Genomic DNA, 16,348 nt, shown 5'->3' with positions numbered 1-16,348 from the left:
GTAAAAATGTCTACAACATACATACAGATATGCATACCCCTGCCTTCATAGGTGCTCCCAAACAGCACTTGCCCCAACAGTCTGTTAAGGCTACATGGGGGATCTTTGTCTTAGTAAAAATGTCTGCAACATACATACAGATATACATACACAGTACTGCGCACTGCATGTGCACACGGCCTTTTGTTTATTTATTCATTAGTAAGTTTCGAATATTTTTTGGATTCTAATAGGGGTCGCCAAATCGTAAAGGTTGAGAAAGACTCGTTCAGTATATTGCATTGCAATGCACAACACACTGACTATGATGTCTGACCGTGAGGAATGGTGACAACACGGGGAAGCCTTCATCCAACAGTGGATGGATAACTACTGATCGTGGTGATGACGCAGGTGGCACTGTGCATGAACTCCTTTTTTATACAGTACTGAAAATTAGTTCACATTTTTGAGTCCGATTCAAATTTTGTTTTGAACTGCTTTTCTGCAGATGTGGTGGAAAATTGCCAAATTGGCATTGAATAGAAAAAATAAGGCAATGTTCCCGACCGATATAAGTGGAAATTCCCTGTCCGTCAACGCACAAATGTATCCCGTTAGGTTATGCAATCTGGCCAGGTAGCTTAGAGGTTTCCATGGTACAATGGTTGGGTACAATTGACTTGCAATCCCAATGCACGCTGTATAGATTCTATCTCCAGGTTCGGCAGTTGAAACAATTGGCCAATTTTCTTAACTTCCCTTGCCTCTGTCCACCCAGCGTTATACGTGGGTATACCGCAGTTAGTCCTGCATGGTGGGGTAAAGTGTGGGTACACCCACCTCGTCCGAGGTGTCTGGTCAGCATGACGGAGGAGACAAAATCCACTTTAGCGCTCCCGTCCGCCAGCAGTGGAACGAGTGAGCAATTGTAGGACTGCACATTTTACCTTCACGTGGACTGCACAAGACCTCAAATTGAATGCAGAGCTGGATAAATTCACAGCACAAATTCACCATTGCCACGGTGGCATGTGACATCAGCAGTGGTATCTGGGTTAATGCTGGGAGTACTCGAATGCGAGAGCGCTAACCCGGCATTGTTGCAGCAGCCGTGTAAAGAAGAACGCCTTGGGCCTGCTTTTAAAACCGTGGGGATGCAGCCGCACAAAGAATGGCTCAGAAGCAGCCTGGATACGGCATGCAATTAACGACGTGCCTATGGAAAAAAAGGCATTAGGAGTGATAATCCATTTTTTTGTGTTTAACTCTTTTGTGTATTCGTGTGTGCGTCAGGTGGAATGTGCTGGGCATACAAGGCTCCCTGCTGAGCCACCTGATGAAGCCCATCTACCTGAACAGCATTATCCTGGGCAGCCTTTACCACGGCGAGCATCTGTCGCGCGCTGCCTACCAGAGGATCTCCGACATTTGGGACCTTCCTTCACCATACAAGCTCAACCGGCCCATGCTCAGTGGTGCACTTCAGATACTCCAACTCGACGCCGTTATTAATATATTGACACTTTCACTGTCTTAGGTTTTTTTGGTAAAGTCACGTAGGTAAAAAATAAAATTATAAATGAAAATAACTCAATAAAATCACGACGTTTCAGAGGCAACAGAAGTCTCCGTCTTCAGGTGGGACCGTCACAGCTAAATTTACACTTGATACAATAAATTTGGCTGTGACGGTCCCACCTGAAGACGGAGACTTGTGTTGCCTCCTAAATGTCGTGATTTAATTGAATTATTTTCATTTATTATTATTTTATTATTATTATTTTTTACCTACGTGACTTTACCGAAAAAACCTAAGAGTATGAATCCTTGCAGTCACGAAAGCTTCAAATCTAGAACTTTCACTGTCCTTTGTCTTGGAGGCTTTTGTTAAATGTTAACTAAACTGATTACAGATGAGTGGAGGCTTCCACAATGGCTTAATGTTTAATGTTATTTTCAAAGTACAATGCAATCTAATGACTTTGATTGCTTTTGTTCTTGTGTTTTTCAAGTTGGATTCTAGTTGTGTTGTTTTTATCTCGTGAAAATGAGCACTGTACTGTGACTTTAGGCACTGTTTATGCATCTGCTGCGGTTATGTTCGCCAACTCGGGACAGTTGAGAAAATGTAGCAATGATGGGATGGCCATATTTCCTCAACTGTTATGAGGGTGGTGGTCGAAATGACACAATGGTCGGGGTACGGTGTGCATGCAATATGGCACACCTTTTCGCGTTGTTAAATCATCTTTAATGTTTAGATTTTGGACATATGCTAATCCGATAACACTACTGCTTGCATGCGATGCGTTCCATGGCGGTGTGTTCCTTTTGGGTTTGGTAGCTTCATTTTCGCTCTCAGCGTTTTCAAGTACTGCTTGTTTTTGACGCTGAAATACGCCGGCTTTATAAAACACCGCAAAATGTATATAAAACGAAAACGCTGTTGTCAATGTATTTTGTGCTTTTCCTGTGTGTAGGCATTAGCAATGCAGAGTCCCGTCAGGCTGGGAAGGCCCCAAGTTTCAGTGCAAACTGGAGCCACGGCGATGGGAGCCTGGAGGTGATCAATGCCACCACGGGGAAGAATGACCTGGGCCGTGCATCGCGTCTCTCCAAGCATGCCTTGTTTTCACGCTGGCTACGAGTCAACAGAAAGGTGAACACATGTCTGTGACCTCAACACTCGGGACATTATGTCTGTCACCGTTGAAACGTGTGATTGACCCCATTCATTATTGATTCAGTGAAATCAATATCATTTTGACTTGCAATATTGACTGCCCTAAAGTCGACTTCAAGTTGACCTAATTTGCATTGATACAATTTTAATTGACTCTTTAAAATTACAATAATATCAGGTGTTATATCGTTGCTTGCAGCTTGCTTGCTTTTTGAGATAACATTATTTACTGAACTCGTATTCATACTTTCCCTCGATATTGAGCCATTTCACATGGCTGCGTTTTGCTAAATTCTAAACAATTCATTTCTGAACGTTATTCTTTTGCACATTATGTTTATACGCAGTCAGAGCAATTAAAATGAGATCATGATCTCGTTAAGTAGACCAAATTTGTAATGAAAAAGGCACATATTGCACTATAAACATTTATTTGAAACACATTTGGGTGTGAAATGAGGTGGAGGGTAATGCAGTGTTTAGTGAACTACTCTGGTGACTTGAGTTCAATTGAACATCAATGGCCAGTGGCACCGGATCTGGTGCAAGGACTCCATTTTCACCAACCCACAAACCTCTCCCACACAAGGAGTTGTGAATAAATGAATCTGAAAAACACAAACATCTCAAAGCAAGTGTGAGTTTGTGTTTTACTCATATTTCTGATTAAACATTAAAGTATATACTTTGATTATTTCGGTAAAGTCACGTAGGTGAAAATAAAAAATAATAACAAATAATAAAAATAAAAATAGAATAAAAATGAAAATAACTCAATTAAATCACGACGTTTCGGAAGCAACACAAGCCTCCGTCATCAGCTAGGACAGCCGCAGCAAGAAATAATTTGCTGGAGTGGACAAGAGCTGCTCGTAACAAGATATTATATAAGGCAAGAGGGGGGGAGGAGCCACCTACGTGACTTCACCAAATGAACCAAAGAGTATGGATCCTTGCAGTCACGAAAACCTCAAATCTAGATTTTAAGGATATAGTTAAGGGGCCTGAGAATGAAGCTCTCCTGGTACTTAAGGGCTGCGGTATTAGCTAATTTACCAGAAGGTGATCTACATTTATGAGTGGTCATCTCTGTTGGGACAGTGATAGCGGTAGAAATGTGGTGGGTGATTTCTTCATATCACCATTGTTTATTAACCATTTAATTTGCCATGTAAATTAAATCAGGTAAAACCCAAAAAAATTTGATTTTCAGATTTAGCTTATTCGGTTCCCCATACATTTCTGTGTAGGTTTTTGTGGTGTGCTGTATAGCTACCTCTCCGTTGCGTTCTCAAATCACTAAGAACTATATTATCGCGAAGAAATATAATTATGTAGATGGTCCTATATGCTTAAATGCACAATCTTTTTTTTGTATCTGCATTAAAACTTTTTTACATTTTAACGTTAAATGGTAGTAAGATCTTTATTATTAAACATTGATAAATATGAAATATGAAGGTGTTAGTGCAATATTTGATAACAGAAGACTCTTTTAATACATTGCTATGTTTCTTACAAAGTTAAAATTACATTCAGCGTTACGTACAGAGGCCATTATTGTATTTTACGGTTCATACATTTGAAAAGCAACGGGGTGTAAGTCTACATGTGTCGAATTCTAAATCTGTGCCGTTATCTTTTATTATTGCTCAGTATTTATTTACAGTTTAAACCATCATTTTCCCCGAAATATGTTTCGCCATTTTATTTCTGTCTATATGGAAAATGTGCGATGATGGTAGCCAGGTGATATACCAAAGGCGTCCATTTTAGCATTTCAGCCCCCCCCCCCCTTCACCACCCAATCTCCTGACAAAATAATATTCTTTTTTCACGAGAGAGCAACCCCAGAGGTTGACACTGTAGAACTACTCCTGAGGCGTTATTCATGTGCACTTGTAGCCCTTTTCCACTCGCACATCTAAGCCGAGCCAGCACGGGGCCGACACTACACGAGTCTTTTTTTTTTACCCACTGGCTATTTGCCGTGTTGTGCCGGAATAGCATCGACGGACACTAGCCTCCTGAAAAGACATCTGAATCTGGTTTGGTGCCAGCAAGGCAGGGACGTGAGGGACGCGGCTAATGACGTGCCCACTGCGTTGTCATGCCAGTCGGTCCACTCAAGCACAGCGTCACCATCCCACCTGCACGCATCTCAACTCACTCGTGTGCCAAGCCAGCGGCACGGCTCGGGCCCCGCGGTGAATGCGTTCACCTAACGCCTTCTGAGCTGCGCTGGGCTGGCTCGACTCAGTTCTCCGATGGAAAATGAGGAATTAGAAGCGGATTCGAGGCTTAACGTGAGCAAGATTTGCTCACGAATGGCCAAGCTTACGACTGCTGACGATGTGTGGCGTCATCCGTCCTGCCTTGGATATCACGGTGGAGTCGGCAGGGAAATACCACGAAAACATTCCAGCCAGACTCATGCCAGCCGGATCCTGAAATAAGCAGAACCTATCAGGGATGGGATTTACATGTTTCATGGAGTGTCTGTGCTGTACATGCCATAAACTCAGATGCACACATACACAATTTCACACACTCGCACAACGTAGACGCAAAGTTCCAGACGACCGCAGAAGCGCATCTTTGAGCGCGCGATGCAGTGATCGTCATTGTTTCGATGACCAGCCAAATGCCTCTCTGTAATCCAGTCGCCAGAGGGCGCTCAACTTCCAAGCTTCTTTCAAGTGCGCAGAACAGACTTCACAGCCGGGCAAAGCCAAGAGTGACACACATACGTGTGTCTACGGGTTGTTTGTTAATGTATCCGCGACTGAGCTGACATCAGCAACGTGTCATCTTTGAGATGACGGTTTGATTACCGTGCGCCTGGGTATTCGAACCTTGGTTGTTGTTGTTTGACTTGCATCCCACTGGGATTTTTTCACACAGCATTGGTGTACGGTGCTTTTTCTGGAATATTTTGCTGTTTTTTCCTGGATTTTCTGTTCGCACATAGTCACATAGTCACTTTAAGATGTTTTCTTGTTCATGTTTTTGTCTTTTGTTTGTTGCGGTTGCACCCGATTTAAGAGCCGAATGGCTCACAGGGCTATACCTAATAAATGAAACTGAGATCTCGGTGTTGCAGAATCACCGAGCATGCGCAGTGTTGCACGCCTGCAACCCGGTGCTTGGTGGATCATGGGACCTCCCTTGTCAGTATATCAAAATATGATAATCGGTTTCACCCTTTCTGGCAATAAAGCTGTTGTGTTAAGATGTTAAAACACCAAACTGAAACCTTTTGCAAGGAATCATGTCTGCATTGACCACATATACTTGTGGTGAACATTCAAACAAAAAAATATGCGCTGATAGGATAAGTATATAAACTATCAGACCATGTTTACATGTTCACCACCAGTAATGTGGTTAATGCAGACATGATTCCTTGCAAAAAGGTTTCAGTTTGGTGTTTTAACATCTTAACACCTGTTTTATTGCCAGAAAGGGTAAAACCTTATTATTATATGCTTGGTGGATGTTGCAGAGTTTATTAAATGGGAGATTCCAAATCTGCAAGGCGCTTAAGTGGTCATTAGCAAGTAGGTAATATTAAGGTAATATTAAGGAATGTTCCTGCCCTGCTTATGTATGCACACATTTCCTTCACGTTTTGGATTTCCACCAATATGCAAAATGCTCTTTCAGGAATATATGAAAGAGTTGTAAGATGCCGCGGGACTTTCCTGCATATATAACTTATATAATAAAACAAATATATAATGTGGTTCTCTTACAAGAGTTGTAAATCCCCCTGAGCCACTTAGCCATCTGTATTTAAAAAAAAAAATCTGAAATCGTTTCACACGCTACCATCACTGACTGTCCTATTTCCATGTTTTTTGTTCTCTCATTTATTTTGTTTTATCAGCTAAATACTCGCATTGACCTCAAGGGGAAGAGAATGAATGTTTACAGCGAAGCAAAGCTGGCAGCTGAGGGCTACCAAGGAGCCAAGCGTCAGCTCAACCGGGCCTTCCACAAGGCGAGCTTAGGAGCCTGGGTGAAGAAGCCCATTGAGCAAGACCAGTTCTCACTCGCTGTGTGATGGGGCTCTTGCGTCCGCCGCTTTCTACTCGACGTCTGTGAAAAAGAGCTTGAAAGCTCATCGGATTCCTCCTGTATGAATATAAAGATTCTTATTCTGCTCGTGTGTTCTATGTAATTACTGTAATTGCATTTTTGGCACACTTATGACTGTACACTTATCTGTGTTATAAACGCATATTACAGTGCCATTATTAACATATAATGGAATCGCCATTATTAACATATAATGGCATCGCATTACCATTTAAAGATATGCAGTTTATAAAATTAATGGACATGCAAATTGTGCAACACGCCATGATCAGAATAGCAAGAGAGACATTTTGCTCTGATATGAGTCGTGGGGGGGAGGGGGGGATGCCAAAATATGAATAGTCCCCTAAAAGGTTTCATTGTATTGGTAAAAAAAAAGAAAACTCATGTTTCAATAATTGAAAATAAACGTAAAATATTTGCATAAAAAGTAATTTTATTTAGCTAGCATTGCTATTGATTTAAATTAGTAAGACTTGCCTGTATTTGTAGACTTTTACTTGTATATTTTGAAGACATAATAATACGAGAGTAGTGTACGGTGATACCCAAAGAAGACATTGTGTGATGCTTTGTAGCACGAATGAAATCCCTCAATGTTTTACCTAACCCACGTGTGCGCTTCTATGACGCTTTCCTAGCCAATGTCTCCCGTCTCCATACGCCTGTTGTAGAAACGCATTTTTTTTGTAAAATTGTATTTTTAACTTTTTTTTTGTCCGTGTGGTGATGGCGAACGTGTTTTCAAAATGAGCCCTTGACGTGTGCAGCGTTCAAGCCTGAATGAATATAAAATGACCAACAGGTGGCATTATTTTAATTTGTGTGGAGTTTATTCTAGTTGCCACACGGATGGTCCCGTTAAGAAAGTTTGCCCGATTATTCGCGAGGGCAGATCCGTGGTGTGAGCACATCAAAACAAAAACATCGACATTGCAGAGAACGAGTGCAGCCGGGGTCCTTAAGGAATATTGCGCAACTTACAAACGAGGTGTTAAACGGTAACAGCAAATAGGTAGTTGATATATATGAAAAGCAGGGTTATTGATATTTGCTCCTGAATTCTGCGGCGCGTTTTCTAAACACGGCCAAATATGCCAAGAATAATTCCTCCTGAAAGGCGAGTTGAGAGACCCGTCGAGGCTTTTCTAGTTAAATAACATTTACGAATAAATCCGTAGTTTAAATTGATGCAAGGTTATCGAACTTGTTTCCACTTAGAAACATGCCGTTTAGATTATTTGGCTGTGATAAATGTCCAATCGATAAGCCACTTCGTTGAGCTCTCGTTTGTGATAGCCGCCAGATCGCTTCTGAAAAAGAGCTGTTTCGCTCAGTGGACCTCATCTGGTAAAATAAAAGTGTATAATAAAAAAAAGGTTTAGCTGGACTCAACAGCCCGTAGGCTCATTGTGATATCATCGTTTCGATTTCACTTTTGTACTGGGGGAACAATGTATAAAGCTGGCATAGTTTATTGCAATTAAACAACATTACGTTCAAGTCTGCACGTCTTAATATGATATTCAACGTCGTTTTAGAGGCATGGGTGTTGTGGGTTACACTGCAGAAAAACATGCACAAGTGTAGTGGGTTCGAATTAGGTGCATACACACGCAGCCTGGAGGCAACACTATTTATTAACGGTAAGTAATATAACACTGTACATGAGGTGGTGACCACCTTCCTCAACTCACTAACACTCTGGAACGCGACACAGACTGGACCAGGCAGGCAACGGCCTGCCTGGCCCAGGACGACGACCCATGATGTACAGTACAACAGCCTCGCTCTGCGTTCACACCACGCTTATATCTGCTTTTGCGTGGCTGGCTCCGCCCTGGCGTGGCTGGCTCTCTTCAGGCCACGCCTCCCTTCCCAGGACACGCCTCACTTCCCCCACCTCTGGGAAGGTCCGGATCCCTCCACCACGTGACCCCCCAGGCACCCCCTTGGGGCCCCCAGCCTTCGTACAGGCCGACACAGTAGTGACCGTTCTATGTCACTACATCACCCCCCCCTGTATAACACACACAGCCGTCCCCGGCTGTAACACAACTGTGAAACATCGAAAAGGTGTGCCTCCGAACCAGCAACATCAATAAATGACCGGCGACCGATAAGAAATACAATCATGTAATATATACAGAATCGACGCGGGTAAAAGGGAACCGCATAGAAAACGGGGAATTAACAACAAATATACATGAAAACTGGCTAACCCACTTACGCTCCAGCACAGCCACCCCGTGAGAATCACGCATGCACTGACATGTGAGTGTGGCCATTGGAACGACGGCGTAGGCAATGAGCAAGGAGTCTGAGAGGCATGTAGAGCAGCCAGTCTTCAACGAGTCCATGTGGCCGGGCCTGGGGAACCAGAAGCGGCCCAAAGGGCACGGCCCCTCCCCCCAGGAGTCAGAACAGGAGGAGCAGGAGTAGCTGACGCATGCTCCACTCCCCCCCCAGTCCATAGCTGGTCGGCATAACCGGCGACTCCAAGGTGCCAGGTAGATACTGCCTCCTGTGACGAGAACCAAACCCTCCTGAGGCATCACTCAACGAACACTCGCCTCCGCTCTTCGGACATGACAGTCACCCGTTAGCGCTCCCCCGCCTTTCCGACGTGGCGTCACAACCAGTAGCACGCGTCGGCCATATCGGGCGGGGAATTTCCATGTTACCACCCCACCGCCTTTCCGACGCGGCGTCACAACCAGTAGCCCACGTCGGCCATATCGGGCGGGGAATTTTCATGTTACCACCCCACCGCCTTTCCGACGCGGCGTCACAACCAGTAGCACACGTCGGCCATATCGGGGGGATTTTAACCCAGTCTCTCTCCAAGACTCGCATCGCAGCATATAGCTGTACCGACCGAGCTGAGACCCAGTCTCTCTCCAAGACTCGCATCGCAGCATATAGCTGTACCGACCGAGCTGAGACGACCCAGTCTCTCTCCAAGACTCGCATCGCAGCATATAGCTGTACCGACCGAGCTGAGCGAGCTGAGACAACCCAGTCTCTCTCCAAGTCTCGCATCACAGCATATAGCTGTACCGACCGAGCTGAGACGACCCATCGTTCACTCACTGCACAACATGCCCCCTAACAACTGAGGGATACAGTCCCAACGTAACAGGACAACTCCACCTGAACCTTACAAATCTCCAGCCCACTGTTTCAACGCACCTCGGAGTGTCTCACCCTCCGGGCCGTCAGATCAAGCCATCAGACACAGCATGATGGGACCACACTCTGAGCCATGTGAGCGCACAGCCCACTAGGCTAGACAAGCCACGGAGTGTCTCGATCTCCGGGCTGTCAGGTCAAGCTGTCAGACACAGCATGACGGGACCACACTCTCTGAGCCATGTGAGCGCACAGCCCACTAGGCTAGACAAACCACGGAGTGTCTCGATCTCCGGGCTGTCAGGTCAAGCCGTCAGACACAGCATGACGGGACCACACTCTCTGAGCCATGTGAGCGCACAGCCCACTAGGCTAGACAAGCCACGGAGTGTCTCGATCTCCGGGCTGTCAGGTCAAGTCGTCAGACACAGCATGACGGGACCACAATGTTCGTGTTAGACACGCAACTCTCACTGGGCCATCCTGGTCAGGATCTGCGCCCCAAGATAAGTGACAGCCAGCACCACAATTCCAAATCCCTGGCAGCATGTCACCATCGCAATTTAACACCATCACAACACATACAAATTGAATTATGATCCCCCACAGAACTGATCCAATGCCGAACAGGTACGCACAATTTGTGACGATCCAGAATATTCAATGGTCACAACAATACACCTCACATCCCGTATCCGTACACATCATCTCCGAGACTCGCATTGCAGCATGCAGCTGTACCAACAGAGTGGAGAGAGCAACGCAATTTGACAGCAATTAACAGAAACGCACCCCCGATCGATGTAGAACACAAGGGGCATTCCCGCACAAAAGACATAATCTGTGCAACAATAGACAGGAGCCAACCAGTGAGGTTGAAACACACCGAACCTGTCATTTTAAAAACCCCTTCAACATTAACCATGGGACTCAGGGCATTCGAATTTTGAGAGCAAAAAAACTGTACACAAACCCCAAGAATCGCCGAATTGATTAATACAGTATATGCAGTATATGAAATTCGTACAGTCAATCACTTGGCGCAATGTTCCATCCAGTCCCCACATGGCAACACACACAATCAATACTCCAGACAATCCGTACATAGTAAATAATCACAAGCAAGTACCCAACAGTCCATACACTGTTAACAATTCCAAGCAAAGCTCCATACGGTCTGTACCTTGGCAACAATGACGATCAAAGTTTCTTACAGTTACACGTGACAATCACGAGCGAAACTCCATACAGTATACACAATAACAATGGCGATTTCGCAACAAAACGATGTAACAACACGAGTCATTAACACGGCAACCTACAGGATATCAACAGGGCTCGGGACACCCAACAACGAATTAATCATTAACTACACCCAGAACATACCGATCTCGACGCCGTAATTAACAACAACACTTGTTACAAGCAGACACCCGCATGGAAGCCGCGTCAATTTATCACGCACACAACCGGACGGACACGCTCCGCAAACCAGCGAGTAAAAAAAACACCCGCGATCGCAACCCGGCACACGCAAGATGGGTGAAGTTATTATTATTTTTCTTGGGGAAGGGTGCTTGTCATGTCACGACTCGCCTGGCAAACTGTGAATAGCGGAGGGCGGCAAGGTGGAGCACTGGGACGGCCCGAAGAATCTTGCATGGTGAATATGGCCTGCTCTTGCGAACCCATCCACCCTCTCGCGCTCGAGCAGAAGACGGGGGCGCCACCCGAACGTGTGGAACTCCCCCTCTGCAGGCGTTGATGTCGGCGGGAGCGGCATTTCGGCAGCAGGAGCGGCGTTTTGGCAGGAACAGCGCCCCGACCCGCCGCCGAAATGGCGGGAGCGGCGCTTTGGCGGGAACCGCGCCCCAACCAGCCGCCGAAATGGTGGGAGCGGCGCTTTGGCGGGAACCGCGCCCCGACCAGCTGCCGAAATGGCGGGCCCACCGCGTGGCCCGCATGCCCGGGCCTCCCCCGCCAGCCCCCGCAGCGACGATGGTGTCCTCTCCCCGCGGCTCCGTCGCTCCGTTCCCGATGGCGGCGAAGCAGCAGTGCGATGCCAGTCCCGCCGCTCCGCGTGCAGCACCATCTCTCTCTCTCACCGGGGCTGCCATCCCCGGGGCTGTCCGAAGGATAGTCGTCACACCGTCCCCGTCGTACGAAGACGTCCAGATGAGTTTTATATTTGTTTTTCGTGTGCCCATTTTACTTCCCTAGGATAACACCTAGCAATATTTATTTTTCCACCTTCTGACGCCAAATGTAGTGGGTTCGAATTAGGTGCACACACACGCAGCTTGGAGGCAAAACTATTTATTAACGGTAAGTAATATAACACTGTACATGAGGTGGTGCCCACCTTCCTCAACTCACTAACACTCTGCAACGCGACACAGACTGGACCAGGCAGGCAACGGCCTGCCTGGCCCAGGACGACGACCCATGATGTCTTCACTTCGGAGCACAGTACAACAGCCTCGCTCTGCGTTCACACCACGCTTATATCTGCTTTTGCGTGGCTGGCTCCGCCCCGGCGTGGCTGGCTCTCTTCAGGCCACGCCTCCCTTCCCAGGACACGCCTCACTTCCCCCACCTCTGGGAAAGTCCGGATCCCTCCACCACGTGACCCCCCAGGCACCCCCTTGGGGCCCCCAGCCTTCGTACAGGCCGACACAGTAGTGACCGTTCTATGACACTACACAAGTATGGCCACTGTTGTAGAGGGGTGGTGATGGCATTGCTGAAACAATGTGGATCGCAAGCAAGACGGAGTGATTTTAATAGACACAACTATATTTTTCATGGAAAGCTACGTGTACTTTTGCAGAAGAATAATGTATTCCAACAGTTTTTTACTGCCAGCCATGACTTTAATAAACAGTGACCTGAGTAATGGTAAAAATACTGGGACAGCCCTGGAGCTTGTCTAACAAATACTTTTCCAATTTTGAACAATAACTTTTCATAATAAAAACAATATACTTAACGGAAAAATGTAAACAGATTAACAAACTTCGTGATGGAATGGCAACCAACGATGTGATCATGCCAAGAAGGACAAGCAGGAAGGCTATGGAGAGAGATGAATTGCAGCTGTACAGAATCAAGGGCAGCCGTGTCACCATGGAGAGACCTTCATCCAGCAGTGCCGTATATTGAAATATGTTTACGATAGCAGCGCGCTTCAAACAATAAACTGAGCAGGGTTAATGCCATCCTGCAGCCGAATTGTTCTAACCTTGAACACAACTCGGCAAGTCATTTAAAATCATCCAATGCATCCTTCCACAGGCACAACTATGAACCACCTCTTAGGTAGATTGTCTAAGAAATTATTTTCCAATTTTAAACAATAACTTTTTATTAAAAAAAAATTCTTAACGGAAAAAAATGTAAAGCTCCATACTACAATCTGCCATGCCTGAGCAACATCCCACACACACTGTCAAAAACTGAGCATTTACATCATGCGAAAAAGTTATGCGTTAAAGCACACACACTCTTCATTGTAGTATTTTCCGTGCTTGCTGATTGTTAGTTATTATCTGGTGAGATGCAAAGCTTTTTGTCCAGATCCGAGGTTTTTTCGTGGATTACCAGGATACAACGTACCTTCCCCGATGCGTAGTAAAGTACTGCATGTTCCTATTTGTGAAATAAATCTGTGTTTTTATTTTTCAGTTCACATGTCGTATGTAGCAATGTGACAGCTCGTGAGAAGTGGAAAGTCTTTGAAGTGCATGTCCATTTGAAAATGGGCATGCTAATATCAAAGCAAGCATTGCACTTATTGAACCTGTACATTCAAGTGTAAGTTATTCCATATATCCCGGTCACTGTGCAATTTCATGTCTACCAATCCATTCGGCATGCAGGGACTTTTGCCAGTTTGCTCCGAATTTATGGATCATACATCACACATTAAATCGTGAATTTATATGCATAATTTGACGTCTGCCCTTAAAACAATGGGTTTATTGAGGGGTTTTAAATTGTGGATACCGGTTTATAAAGCGTATGAACGTTGTTTTGAATGCAACATCTTGGTTAATCTTCATGAAAAATGGTTAAACATGCAGTGAATCATGTGTGTGCAGTACTGTAGGCATTTCACACAAGATCAAGAAGTGGGCTTCACGGTGGAAAGATGTTAACTACCTCGCCTGGTATATTGGAGATCGTTGGTTCGATCCTAACCCTAACGCCTGTATAATTTGGAGTTTGTATGTCTCTCTCCCCGTGGTTGCGTGGATTTTTTGTCCAGGCTACTATAAATGTCTACGTGATAAGCCACTTCGTTGAGCTTTCATTTGTGGCTAGGTCATTTCTGAAAAATAACGATATAGCTCAGTGGGCCTTACCTGGTAAAATACAAATAGTTTCCTAGTTTTTGTTTGTCTTTTTCCCCGTGGTCGCGTAGATTTTCCTCCGGGGTTTTCCCTCTACATTTGGATTCAACACGCGTTTAGAGTATTTGGCTGCTATACATTTTCCACACAAGTCACTTCGTTGAGCTATCATTTGAGGCCATGTCTCTTATGAAAAAAAGAGCTATAGAGCTAAGTGGGCCTTACCTAGTAAAATAGAAACTGTGTTCATAAATAGTGACTTTACCGAATGAACCAAGAAGATGAATCCCTGCAGTCACGAAAGCTTTAAATCGAAATTAAAATAGTTTATAGTTTAAGAAGTCATGATGGGCAATGTGGTTGATGTCACTACGAGTGCAGTATAAGAGGTGCGCTGCAAATATAATGTATCACGCTTAGCGTTGCTTCAGGGAAGACATTTAATTGTACGGTCTATAAGTAGAGATTCGCTCGTTTAGCTCAACGACGCTGTTATTCGGTTCAAACAATTCGAATATAATGATTGAAATATGATAAGGAGAAACATTTTCATTGCACTCATGCCACCTTCTGGCAACTTCACCAATTTCACTTTGCATGCAGCAAGTCTGGAGACGTGAAATCTGTTGGTGCAAGTCGTCGTTTAACATAGAATGTTGTTGTTTATCTGAACACACACCACAAGCAATCTTAATTTTAGAACTTTCGTGACTGCAGGAATTATTATTTGGTTCTTTCGGTTAAGTCACGTCTAAAGATAAAATAATAAATTAAATTAAATAATAGAATACGACGTTTTCTGTTGCAATCGAAACGTCGTATTCTATTATTTAATTTAATTTATTATTTTATCTTTAGACGTGACTTAACCGAAAGAACCAAATAATAACACCACAAGCAATTGCATCAATAAAATACAGCATCATATGTTTTTATTGTAATTATTAATACATTTTAACAACAAACGGAGGCCTACTTTAAATCATAGACAAACTAAGTTTAGAAATGAGCACGTGCTTGTTGCATGCATGATCACAATAACACGTATACCAGAATACCTTTTTTGTAATGTAGTTGAATCACACAACAAAAAAACCCGCCAAGCAATGGTTGTTTGTTGTTGCAAAGGCGAAGACCGCATGGAACTTTAAACGCGCCATGTTTGACATATGTGGTGGTGCGTGTGAGTGTGCTCTATGGATTTGGAGGTCGGCTTAATGGATCATGCACAGGGATTTCTCAGCTTTCCGGCAAAAGCCATGATTGTGCGTGACACTTTGCTTGCTGTTCACATTCCTGTAGCGGCCACGGAGCACCAATCAGGTTTCTCAGCGGGCATCTTCTGTTCTCTTTGTTGTCCGGCTTTGTTACATCACCTCCAGGCGCTCACAGTCAGATGCGGCGAACTCAAACATAAATCGTGCAGCCATTCAAAACTCACAACTCTCCTGGGAAGCCTTAATTATTTAGTGAGGTTTTTTTGTGGGTAGCCCCCCCCCCGGAACTCCAAAACAGTGAAGTAATACACCTCATGCAGTTTCTAAGAGCTGTCAAAAAATGGCAATCGCAGTTAAGTTGCCACATCTACAGCCTACATTTTTTTCCATGCATCATAAGAGGACGCTGCATACATTCCAGTTTTGAAATGTTTGAACGAGTATCAATGTACACCCCTTGGATGCCGATGTGGTGTAATGGTTAGTACGCTGGACTTGCAAAAAACAAATGGGTAGCTTTCTTAATTCTTAAATTTCCTCCCAATCCCCCCCCGTGACTTGCACCACATTTGGGATTTTTGCACACAGCGTTTTAATACGTTTAAAAAAAATATTTGCTGGTTCATTACAGGATGTTTCTGTTACGCGTCGTCGCTTTAAAATGTTTTGTGTTCATATTTTGTTTGTTGCGGTTGCACCCGACTTAAGAGCCGCGTGGCTCACAGAGCTATACCTAATAGATGAACTTGAAATAAATAATTGAACTTGATATGCCACAGTTAGTCAATGGACCGGTGGTGTGTGGTGGGGGTAAAGTGTGACTACTCCCACCTTTTCCGATACATCTGGCCAGGGCGAAAGAGTAGGCCAAACTACCCTTC

General features: G+C 44.6%; 1 protein-coding gene across 1 annotated transcript in view; it reads left to right on the top strand.

Moving 5' to 3' along the window:
- The window catches only part of ADARB1 (adenosine deaminase RNA specific B1), a 40,824-nt gene extending 33,770 nt beyond the window's left edge, over positions 1-7,054 (top strand). Inside the window, exons 7-9 of the mRNA XM_078609880.1 lie at positions 1,276-1,457; positions 2,463-2,641; positions 6,555-7,054. Of these exons, the coding sequence (XP_078466006.1) occupies positions 1,276-1,457; positions 2,463-2,641; positions 6,555-6,731 (538 nt within the window). The 3' untranslated portion in view covers positions 6,732-7,054. The remainder of the gene's footprint in view (positions 1-1,275; positions 1,458-2,462; positions 2,642-6,554) is intronic.
- Positions 7,055-16,348: the final 9,294 nt, after the last annotated feature.

Source organism: Lampetra planeri, chromosome 2 (assembly GCF_965212315.1).
Source record: "Lampetra planeri chromosome 2, kcLamPlan1.2.h2, whole genome shotgun sequence".
NCBI lineage: Eukaryota > Metazoa > Chordata > Hyperoartia > Petromyzontiformes > Petromyzontidae > Lampetra > Lampetra planeri.
The sequence above is the reverse complement of the archived record's forward strand: the minus strand, read 5'-3'. Positions and strand labels throughout refer to the sequence as shown.